Source organism: Capra hircus, chromosome 2 (genome assembly GCF_001704415.2).
Source record: "Capra hircus breed San Clemente chromosome 2, ASM170441v1, whole genome shotgun sequence".
Classification (NCBI taxonomy): domain Eukaryota; kingdom Metazoa; phylum Chordata; class Mammalia; order Artiodactyla; family Bovidae; genus Capra; species Capra hircus.
The window spans coordinates 10,324,895-10,337,364 of record NC_030809.1 but is presented as its reverse complement, the minus strand read 5'-3'; the positions used below and the strand labels follow the sequence as shown (position 1 = coordinate 10,337,364).

Sequence of the window (12,470 nt, the reverse complement as noted above, 5' to 3'; positions counted from 1 at the left end):
ACACCAAGGTGCAGAGCACAGGGCTAGGAAAGCAAAATGGGGCTTCCACAGTCCTCTGAAGCTGGGGCCCCTCTGTACCACACTCAGACTGCAAGACTGAGTTTGTGAAGTGGACTAGTACAAGTGGTAAGGCAGCAGAGCTATTAGCTCACACTTGCGAAGAAATGTGCTGATATTTTACAGAATTTCAGTTTGGGGCATTTTAGTTTTAGTCTTGGCAGTTTAGTTTTTAATTTTGTCTTACCTCTAAATTGGACCTTCTGCCCTATTTTGAACATGGGTAGGTAAGCCACACCATTATTTATCTGAAGTATTTTTCAATCTTGTTAGCAAAAACCTCTTTGCCCCTAACCTATTACATTAGCAACTCATGGGTCTGATCTATCCACTTCTTTCCAACTCCACTGCTTCCACCCAAGCAAAGCCATTCTTATCTCTCACAACTACAAGACTCACCCAGGGACTTCGCTGGTGGTTCAGTGACTAAGACTCCACACTCCCAATGCAAGGGGCCCAGGTTTGATCCCTGGTCGGGGAACTAGATCCCACATGCCATGACTAACAGTTCGCACGTCTCAATTAAAAACATGCTGTAACTAAGACTTGGCGTAACCAAATAAATATTTTTTAAAATGACTCACCCAAATGATCTCTCTGTTCTTCTCCCTATCAACCATTCCTACATAGGTGCCAGAGGACTTCTTAAACGTAAATCTGATTATAACTCTCCTCACCTTAAAATCATAGATTATCTTATATAAAAATTTAAATTTTTTACCATGGCCTACGTTGACTTAAATGCAGCCCTTACTTGCCTTTATAATCTCATTCCCGTGCTCACTCTGCCTCCTTATTTATTTGGCTGCCCTGGGTCTTAGTTGTGGCATGTGGGATCTTTGACCTTCACTGCTGCATGCAGGATCTTTGATATTCTTTGCGGCACGTGTGATCTAGTTCCCTAACCAGGGATTGAGCCCTGACTCCCGCCCCAGCGTTGGGAGCTCGGAGTCTTCGCCACTGGAATGTCAGGGAAGTCCCCCAGGCTCATTACTCCTGCCACAGGGTCTTTCCATAGGTGGTCTCTCTTCCCAGGATCTTTGCCCTCCAGAGATTTCCACTGCAGCTTCCTTCTCGTCAAGTTCAGTTTCAGGTCAAATGTGATCTCCCTGCAGGTCCTCCTGAATGCTCCACTGAAACTGGCCTCCCCAGTCACTCTCTACCAGAGACCCTGTTTCTTTATAGCACTTACATCTAAAACCTGTGTTCACTCAACTCCTTGTTTGTTCTCATCCATCTCTTACATATGTAGATAAAAGCTCTGAGAGAATAAAGTGTCTTTTGCTTAGTTCATTAGTGTATTTCCAATACCCAGAACAGTGTCTGATACTCGACAAGCATGTAATTATTTGTTAATGAATGCATAAATGAATTTTGAAACCAAACTTCAATGAGGTGCATTTCATGGTTATGGGATGTGGCTTAAAGGCCTGATTTTAAAATACTCTAGGAGACCTTGGCCAGGAAAGAGCTTTCATTGAAGACAGGTTTGAAAACAAAGCAACCGCATTAAAAGAGAGCATTAAACATGAAAATCAAATACTGGATCACAGGACATGTTATTTCAATCTTCCCTTCACAAATAAACTTTAAAAATAGAAAATTACCCTCTGAGAATTAAACTATCATAAAGAAATCATCATAGATAACACTGAGTACTTATCAAGTGCCAGATTCCTTCTGAAGGCATTTACACCCGATAACTCAACCTTCCTAACAATGATGACGTCTGATCAGCCTCATTTACAGATGAGGAAACTGAGGCACTGATAGATTAACTTGACCAAAGTCACACAACAAATAAGTGACAGAACAAAGACCAACCCAGGCACTCTGAGTCCAGATTATGCATGCATGCACGGTCAGTCATTCAGACGTGTACAACTCTTTCAGACCCTATGAACTACGTAGCCTGACAGGTTCCTCCATCCATGGGAGTTTCAGGCAAAAAATACTGGAGTGGGTTGTCATTTCTTCCTTCAGGGGATCTTCCCAACCCAGGGAACAAACCCACGTCTCCAGAATTGGCAGGTGGATCCTCTACCACTGAGTCACCTGGCAAGCCCACTGAGTCCAGATTATCCACCCTTATACCCTAAGATTAGTTTCCTTAAATTTGTAAATAAGTGATTGATGATACCTATAATTATGCAAACTCTAATCACAGGATTGTAACTAGAAAGCAGAAACTTAATGAATTCTAATGTAATCTAATTAATAATAATATAGGTACCATTTACTGAAGTACAGTATGTCCTAGGCTCAAAATTAAGTGTTTTATATGACATACCTATATCAATTAAATCTCCTTATGCCCTTGTGAAGTAGTCACTGTTATTCTCATTGTAAAGATGACAAAACTAATGCATAACAGGAGTAAGAACTTTGCCCATGATGATCCAGCTAAGCCAGGAGTGGGATGGAACCTACATTTGTGGGACTGAAAACCCTGTGCTCACTCCAACTATTATATGTTACCTTCTGATTACTAATTCAGCTTTTCCAGTATCTTGACTCAGGGAAGAAGTGCCCTGGTTGGCAGGCAGAAGTACTCTAGTCACTGGCAAGTTACTTCCTCCCATTGTAAATTAATGAATTGGGTTACAAGAGTCAGCTCTTGAGAGACTAAGCCAACTTTGAAAAGCATCTCTGGACACTGAGAATTTCCGTACAACACTCTTTCACTCAAACAATATTTATCAAGTACCTACTATCTATAAGAGATGGGAATACCACACCACCTGACCTGCCTCTTGAGAAACCTATATGCAGGTCAGGAAGCAAGTTAGAACTGGACATGGAACAACAGACTGGTTCCAATTAGGAAAAAGAGCACGTCAAGGCTGTATATTGTCACCCTGTTTATTTAACTTATATGCACAGTACATCACGAGAAATGCTGGGCTAGAAGAAGCACAAGCTGGAATCAAGATTGCAGAGAGAAATATCAATAACCTCAGAAATGCAGGTGACACCACCTTTATGGCAGAAAGTGAAGAGGAACTAAAAAGCCTCTTGATGAAAGTGAAAGAGGAGAGTGAAAAAGTTGGCATAAAGCTCAACATTCAGAAAACGAAGATCATGGCATCTGGTCCCATCACTTCATGGGAAATAGATGGGGAAACAGTGTCAGACTTTATTTTGGGGGGCTCCAAAATCACTGCAGATGGTGATAGCAACCATGAAATTAAAAGATGCTTACTCCTTGGAAGAAAAGTTATGACCAACCGAGATAGCATATTAAAAAGCAGAGACATTACTTTGCCAACAAAGGTCCATCTAGTCAAGGCTATGGTTTTTCCAGTGGTCATGTATGGATGTGAGAGTTGGACTGTGAAGAAAGCTGAGCACCAAAGAATTGATGCTTTTGAACTGTGGTGTTTGAGAAGACTCTTGAGAGTCCCTTGGACTGCAAGGAGATCCAACTAGCCCATTCTAAAGGAGATCAGTCCTGGGTGTTCTTTGGAAGGAATGATGCTGAAGCTGAAACTCCAGTACTTTGGCCACCTCATGTGAAGAGTTCCCTCATTGGAAAAGACTCTGATGCTGGGAGGGACTGGGGGCAGGAGGAGAAGGGGACAACAGAGGGTGAGATGGCTGGATGGTATCACCAACTCGATGGACACTGAGCTTGAGTGAACCCCAGGAGTTGGTGATGGACAGGGAGGCCTGGCGTGCTGCAATTCATGGGGTCGCAAAGAGTTGGACACGACTGAGCGACTGAACTGAACTGAACTGAACTGAACTACTATGTGTCAGACTGCTGGGAACACAGCATGAAAACAAGATGGACAAAGAGCTCATAGTCCAGAGAGGGTAGGCAAACATGTACGCAAATAAACAAGATAATTTCTCATAATGTTATGTGCTATTGAAGACAATAAACAGAGTATATGATAGAGTGACTGAGCGTTAGTAAAGGTCCCTGTGAGAAGGCGGCAACTGAGCTGAGACCTGACATGAGGAACCAGTCATGATACTGTGGAGAAGGCTGTTGTATCCAGCATACCCAGCCAGCACAAATGAGATGAGCACGTCTGAAGGACTCAAGGTAGACAGTGCGGCTGGACCAAGGGGAAAGGGGGGAGAGTAATGGGTGATGAGACAGAGTCAGGTATCGGCCTTGCAGGCGATGGAAGGAGTTTGGGATTTATCCTAAGTGCAACTGGAAGCCACTGGAGGGTTTTAAACAGACCAAATCTATACCATTTTAATTCCACCAAGGTACCATCATTCCACATAGACCTTTATCTGTATCATTTTCTTGTGATCTTTAACTTCAACAGAGAGAAACATCTGAAGAGCTAGATTGTAAAACTGGTAATACACTTACCTTGCTTAAGTCACAATCCCTACAGAGTTTTGTAGAATTTTGCCAATCACCATTTCACTTATAAGGGATATTGATCACTGTAATTTAGATTCTCGTGAAACACTAGCTAAATGTTAGAATATAAGGGTCCACATTTTATAAGTGAAGAAAACAAAGGCTGAAAAGCTTCCTCAAGGTCAATAACAATTTGGAGAGGAACTGAGAAATCAGTCTCTGTTACATGTCTTTTTAACACAGTTGGCCCATCTTAATTTCTCTGAAAGAAAAAAAGAAAAACACAGAGACTTACCTTCTTTCTATCATCTTTCCTGTCAAATGCACACTGCTGCTTGCACTGTTCACAAGAATACGGTGGTCCGTACTTCTTCTCTGAATTTGTGCAACGCTGACACTTGTTGCCAATAAAAGCTGCGATTATGTTGCAATACTGACAAGGTTTGGGCTTTAAGAGGAAAAAAAAAGGTGTCAAGTAAGTACACTATAAAATACCAGTGCATTTTTTAATGCAATGATTTCTATTATACACGTTCACTAATCAATGCAAAAATGCATTCCCAACTTTATAAATTTCCTTTTACATTGATCAAAGAAAGCCCAATTTCTCATACTATGTAAAGTGTTTTTATGCACAGGACCTATTGATTTTAAAATAAATAACAAAATCCCATTAGCATATATGCTGGAACTTCTCTAACAAATTCAACAGAACTAGCTCTTTGGAGAAACCAGCAAGCACTTCCAAATCTCTGAAAAGGCCTCTTTGCCATTATCAGTGTATAAACATGCTGGGAGAATGCCTGCAAAAACACAGTATGCTGAACCTTAACACTGGAAAAAAAAAATTATTCATCAAAATGAAAGTCAACTGTTACCAAACAAAGAGCTCACACCATAGGATTCATCTTTCCCCTTCTCTTTACATACTGGTTACTGAAGCTTCTCAAGGAAAATTATATCACAAACCTGTTATAGTGACTATAAACACAGAACTTATTAATACTAAGTATTAGCTAACTTTGAAAGCTAAAATACTAGATACATTTTTCTGAGAAATTTTTACATAACTAGGTCTTCTAATTAAAAAAACTGTAATTATATTAACAGTTCGCAGAAGGTAAGGTCCCAAGAGACCAGACTACTCACTGTTAGGTATGGAGAAACCCTACTTACCGTTCCATACAACTGCACGTTCTGAGCACATTTCTTGCATATAGTATTAGTTTTACTGTTAGGGAAGAAAGAGACACAAGGCTTCGTAAGGAGAAAAAGTCATTTGACTTAGAACATCTCAAAAGAGATTCTTCCTTAACTCCAAGGAATTTTTTCATTACTAAGTGCCAAGGTAAAAAACGGTTCGGATATTAGATTAACTGAAGATTGAGTTATCTGGCCATGAACTCTTTTAATTCTTTTGTAGTTTCAGCTCAAATAAAAAGAGGCTTTGGTTTAAGTGGAGAGTGAGCTGTTTCTGATTATGAAATTTCCAAGTATCACCAAGTAAAATTATCAGATATGGAGAGGACAATCAAAAGAAATATTATGTCAGATGAACAATGTACTCAGAAAAGAAATTAATCCTCCTTAAGTCAGATGACCAGGTGAGAAATTTGAGATGAGGAATAAAGTATTTGTGTTTGGGGTATAAACTCAGAAACTCTATTCATGTTGACCTTACTCTGTCTACATTCTCCTCTGTAAGCAAAAGTATATGAAAATCCCAGATGTGGAGAAATAGATGTGAACATTAGATATTTTTTCAATATTTCAAGTACTCTAGGAGCTAAGCACTGACAAAAATAAACACACCCTTTCCCTTGTGAGGGGACTTCCCTTGTAGCTCAGTGAAGATCCAGGTCACAGTATTTCCAACTTGCCTAAACTGATGAATTGCCTTGGAGAAAAGAAATCACCTTCAAACAAAGTCTAACCCTTCTCACAGGAAGGTACAAACAAATACCTGATGTTTAAGAACAGTTTAAACAATATTTGAGGGCTAAAAACAAAATCACATAAAAATCCAGTATATTCACTACTTTGATTTTTTCCCCCTACAATTCCTATCAAAGTGACTACAAAGTTAAAAGCCAGAAGAAATACCTCAAAGTAGAAAAAATTAAGTTAAAATGAGATATTCAAACAAAATATTTCCCAGGGCAATTTTCTGCCATTAAAAAAAGGCAGTTCAGGGACTTCCCTGATGGTCCAGTGGGTTAAAAACAAAAGGCAGTTCAGGAAGTGAAGTACATTGAAAAAGACCTCTAGAAAGAGGATTAGCATCAGTGATGCTGTGATGTTGAACATTTGGTTTATCTTAGATTACTCAAGGAGTGGGACATATATATCAATATATATAAATCTTCTTGACCCCTCAGAAAAAAATGCAAAAAAACCTATAATCCATCTTGAATTAATTTTTATGTATGGTATGAATTAAGGGTTAAACTTCATATCTCACCCTACACACAAAAACTAATTCAAAACGGAATCACAGGCCTAATGTTAAAGAGCTAAAATATAAAGCTTCTAGAGCATATTCTATATGTTTCCATTTATATGAAGTTCTTGAGCAGGTAAAACTAATCTACGGTAGAAAGGAAAATCAGAACAGTAGTTGCTTGGAAAAAAGCAAGGAGGGTGGGGACTGACTAGGTTGGAGTTATAATCTCTGGGGTGACAGTAATGTTTTATATTTTGATGGGGTTTGGGGTAAAACAGATGTATACTGTTTTCAAAACTCATCGAATGATGCAAATAGGATGTGAGCATTTCACTGTGTGCGGATTTTACCTCTAAAAAAACATGTTAAAACAATAAACAAAAATTGAACTCTAGTTAATGATATGCATGCTGAAGTGTTTAGGGTCAAGTACACTAATGTTCACAACTTTAAACTGCATCACAAATAAGATGTATCAATAAACTGATGGACAGAGAGATGGACAGATGCAAATATAGTAAACTAAACGTAAATTGTAGAATTTAAGTAGTGGGTAGATGAGTGTTTACAGTCTAGTGTTTTTTTGGGTTTTGTTTGAAAATACACATAACAAAATGTCAGGGGAAATAGTCCCAAAATTGAAACGACGCCGACTGAACTCAGGCTTCTAGGTCGGTGTATGAGCTAGCAAATAAGACCCCATCCTGCTTAAGGTAATATTACCTACAGCTACAGTTCCACAAAAAAGTTGAACTTGCTATACCACTAAACCACTCTGCTGCCATTAAAAAGTCCCCCATAGATGTGTGCTCCTTTCACACCCAGGTATTTTTCACACTTCTCAAAATGAGATTCACACAAGGTAAGTGTAAAGGCAAGTGAGTTTTTTCAAAAGTGACTAGGGCTAACAAACCCTTTATCAGGACTGTCACATTTCCAAAAGTATCTTCTTTGAGCTTATAATTTCTTCAAACTCTATGTATAACCGTACTAGAACACAAGACTCATGTTTTCTGTTGTGGGATTGCTTTCTTAGTGTCAAAAATATCCAAACCACAATATGAAATGATCGAGGATGAAAAACAAGTAATTTGTAAGCAATTAATGAATAACTAGATAACAATGTGTATTTTGCATCCATTGCCTTATAACCGGAAATGGCAGCGCCTGTGTCTGATACAATTGATTACCTCTCCTGCTGGTATTCAGTCCTACAGTAGGTACACTTCACAACAGGGTGTGCAATCCGACATTCCTGAAATGAAACGAGGATACAGCTTTAACAGGCAGTCAGAAATGGAAACAGTCTTCAGGAGGAGGCAGAAGATGGGAGTACTATTCCAAGCACAAGCACTGTGCTTGACTGAGTCACTTTAACTTTCTGGGACTAATTTTCTTCGTCTGTAATACTGGCATCACCACCCTGCATTGATGTGGGAGTTAAGTAAGAATTTACATGGAACTAGTCATAAATTGTAAAACAGAGGTATGAATAAGCCTCAGACATGAGGAATAAAAAGCCCTGAATTCTAGTCCGGTTCTGCCTCTGCCACTGTGTGATTTTTCAGCAGGTTCATTTGTGAAATCAGAGTACTGCATAAAATTTATTGCTTACATACATAAAACTCCCATAAAAGCAAATACACACGTACACACAAATATGTATTTAAGGCCAAAAAGGCACTCAACTATTTGAGTTTTGAGATCTCTCATACCTAGTTAACAAAAAAGTGTCAAATTTACGGCCATTTGAGGCAATAACGATTGCCTCAACACAATTATGAGTTATCCATAATAGACACACAAACTCTGGATTAATCTGGAGATATCTCGACATCACTCTACAGTCGTCTTAGTGACTTTTAACTGTCACCTCATTGGAGAAGGAAATGGCAACCCACTCCAGTGTTCTTGCCTGGAGAATCCCAGGGACGGCGGAGCCTGGTGGGCTGCCGTCTATGGGGTCGCACAGAGTTGGACACGACTGAAGCGACTTAGCAGCAGTAGCAGCACAGCATCTCTATTCATTTAAATAGGCAAAGAAAGATGAAGCAACTTAAACGAAAAAGAGAACTTGGACCTTCAAGGGTAAAAACTGAACAGCAGCTGGTTAGGGGGAGGACCGAAGGTCAATAACTAGACGCTGAAAAAAATCATCCTTTTGCTTTATGCGCTTGATTGCGGGGCTTTATTATGAAGCCTGTCTACCTCTGACTCTGAAATTGACTGAAAAGTGCCCATGAGGCGCCCGAGTTCGAGGCAATCTTCCCAGGCAGCACCCGACTCTGGAGTTTAGTCCCAGGTGGGGTAGGAGGTCCCTAAGTCTGAAGCCCATCAGATGCCGGCGGGGGCTGGGAGAAGCCAGCCCAAGAAGAATCTCCGGCGCCGCTGGTCCAGGGCGAGCCGGGGACCAGGTGTCCCCTCCCCCGACCTCACCGGGTCCGAGAACAATCCCTCACGGTTGCTAAGCACCCGGACACGCCGGCCGCAGGGACCTGGACGGGGCCTGGGTCTCCCCCACGTGCCCCGCCGTTTCCCGGCGGGGCGGGTGCGGCTCCTCAGCTAGGCGGGCCTGCCACGCCCTGGCCAGGGGACCCCGCCGGGCGTCCCCGCAGAACCGGGAGATCCGGGCCGCGCCTCGAGCGTCCCAGTTCCCGGCCGCCGCCCCAGCCCGCGCACCTTGCACAGCTGCTGCCCCTGAGACAGCGCCTCGAAGGGGAAGCGCTGGTGGCACTTGGTGCAGGCGTAGAGCGCCGCCATGTCCGGCCCGGGCCGCGCTCACCGCCCCGCCGGCCCGGCCCGCCGCTTTATCTGACAGTCTGAGGCACAACCTGGCGGCGGCAGGCTGCGGGCTGCGGCAGGCAGGCGGGCCCTCGGGTGCGAGCGGACCAGGGCGGGCGCGGCAGCGCTAGATGCCCGTTCACTGGTTCATTTGGACGTCTATCAAGGAGAAAGGGCCGGAACACAGAGCTTCTTAGGACTCTGATTCGGTCTGGACTGGAGTACGCCACTTATGACGCGCGCGGCCTCGATTATGTAAAGCGCAGTCACGCGGGGGCGCCGCTGGGAGGGGCGGTCTCCCGCCCGGGACCTAGGAAGCGCCTAGGGTCCTCCCACTTCTCTCTCGGCTCCCGCCCTCGCTCCTCCTCTCTCCGCCGCAGGCGCAACAGCGCCTCTCGCGATACCTTCGCAGAGTTGTGATGTTTCAGTTTCCATGGAGTTGCCCTTTGGTAGTGTGTTGTGCCGAGTGCGGTGCATTGTTGAACTAGAACACGGTCGTCACTGCGAGCCTGAAGAAGGTTGGGGGTGGGGGGAGCGGGCGGGGGCGGCGCTTGTGAGAAAACAACCCCAACCTCAGAGCCAGAGGGCCCTGCACAGCCCTCTAACTCGAAAAAGTAGCGGAAGCAGGAGAAACAACTTGGACGAATGTTCTCTGTCTGAGACTCCTAAAAAAGAGGGACCTGGTCTAGGGTCTCTGACCTCCAGAGAGAAAGAGAAGCCCCAGAGAAAGCACCCCTATTTTGTGGAAGAGGGGTGCTGACCCTTCAGAAAGGAAAAGACAGATACTAAAGCGAGGCTCTCCACTGCTGAGAGTTCTTGTACCCTCGAGGACGCCTCCAAGTGGGATGCAATTGGCCTGAGGCCTGCTCTCTACTGCGTCTTATCCAGTTGCACCCTCAGTTTATATCTCTCGAACAACCACCTGGCATTTCCTGGTTAGATCTGGCCACCGAAAAGCAAGCCCCATCCTTCCAGCTACTCTGCCTCTTTCCAGTCCCCACTTCCAGTTCCCAGCCTGGTGCGTCTAGGGGCTGTCCAAGGAACTACAAAGTTTTTATTCTTGAGACTGGCAAAGCTTCCTGCAGTGCTGACCTTTCCAAGTCTCTGTTTCATAGCTGCTCTGGGGCTATTACTTTTGACTCTGCCAACCACCTGAGCCATACTAATTGCAGTTTTACCTCAATGTGCGGATTTGTTTTCTAGTTTTAAACAACGGAGGGCACATTTATAGCTTATAAATCCCTCCTCCACCAAATTTTCCCTCTTTGTTACCCAAATCCAGCCCCCTACTTGTGATTTTGCCAAAAGTTGTGTATTTGTTTAAAACTATGTATTTATTTTTGGTTGTGCTGGGTCTTGGTTCCTCTGTGCAGGCTTTGTCTGGTTGCACTGGTGGAGCCTCCTGTCGAGTTCCTCGCATTACGGAGGCTTCTTCTCTTCCAGGGCACTGGCCCTAGGGCACATGGTTTCAGTAGTTGCAACCAGTAAACTCTAGAGTATGGCTCAATAGTTGTGGTGTAGGGACCTTTAGTTGCTCCTCACCATATGGAATCTTTTTGGACCAGGGATCGAACCCATGTTCCCTGCATTGGCAGGTGAATTCTTAGGCATTGTACTATGAGGGAAGTCCCAAATATGTGTATTAATCAACGATTTAAACTCTGGAGTCAGAAAACTAAGGTGCAAAATCAGTGCTCCATGTCTACTGGCTCTATAACCTTAACCTTCTAAACGTCTCACCATGGCTGAACTGCTCAGAGCCTTACTTTTCTCAGTTGTAGAACCAGGTCGTTGTGGGGATCAGAAATTGCAGCTGGAGGGGAAGAGGGGAAGCTGCTTCATGGGTAAGTGGTTTTCCTTTGGAATGAGGGAAATGCTTTGGAACTAGATATGACAGGGACAGAGCAGGTGATTAAATAGTTAATCCCACCAGGGGATATTAAGTGGAAAAAATATGGGCCACCCCTGTAAGTTAATGATTACTCAAGAGAGCAGATTTGCTTAACAAGAGAACCGTGCAGCAGAAGCACAAGACCTGCCCTAAGCAATAAGATAATCGTGACATTAGACCCACCTACTTCCCAGTGAGCTCAGTAAGTTAATGATCTCTAAGACATGCTCTTTGCACACGTAAAAACAAAACAAAGCAAGTTTGTGGACCTAGCTTGACCATGTAGGGACAAGAAAACTTCCATGTTCAACCTGGAGGAGGAGCTGATGATGAAAACATGATGTGTACTCAAGAAAAACAAAAAAGCTCCCCCGTCCCCATTTTTCCTTTGATTATAAAACTGTAGCCCAGTAAGTTATCAGGGTGCAGCATTGGTAAGGCTACCCACTTGTAAGCCTTGCAAGTTTCCTATTCTAATAAATCACTTCTTATCTATCACTTTGTCCTTGCTGAATTCTTTTCTGTACCAAGACATAAAGGACTATGGTTCCAGAGGGCCCCTGAAACACTACCAAATGGAGCTCACCAAACATTTTCAGATAGAGATGTTGTTCATCACAACGCATAACATTGTGAATGCATTAATTGCCAATGAATTCTTCACTGCTCACACACATACTTCACACTGGGGTATGGGCCTCGCTGTGTTTCTGTCGCCTCCAGTTCTGATCTCCACTGTATTATCTACAAGTTTTGCAACTACCTATTTACTTGTTATCCACCCATCAGACTATTGCATCTGGAACAGAAACACTATACCTGGGTCCTGTATCCTTTTCAACCAGTGCAAGGATAATCAATTCACTCAACAAATATTTAAGTATTTACTATATGCCAGGCTCTGGCTTAGGCACTGGAGATATACTGGTATATAAAACTGATGTGATCCCTACACTTGTGAAGCCAACAGT

At 43.0% G+C, this 12,470-nt stretch overlaps 1 protein-coding gene across 2 annotated transcripts in view; it reads right to left on the bottom strand.

Moving 5' to 3' along the window:
- FAM76A (family with sequence similarity 76 member A) overlaps positions 1-9,826 on the bottom strand; it is a 34,897-nt gene extending 25,071 nt beyond the window's left edge. Inside the window, exons 1-4 of one of the 2 annotated variants that reach the window (XM_018056841.1) lie at positions 9,507-9,826; positions 8,018-8,082; positions 5,561-5,615; positions 4,680-4,832 (exon numbers count right to left, since the gene is read on the bottom strand). In XM_018056841.1, the coding sequence (XP_017912330.1) occupies positions 4,680-4,832; positions 5,561-5,615; positions 8,018-8,082; positions 9,507-9,587 (354 nt within the window). In that variant the 5' untranslated portion in view covers positions 9,588-9,826. The remainder of the gene's footprint in view (positions 1-4,679; positions 4,833-5,560; positions 5,616-8,017; positions 8,083-9,506) is intronic. The other variant, XM_018056843.1, reaches the window with a different exon arrangement.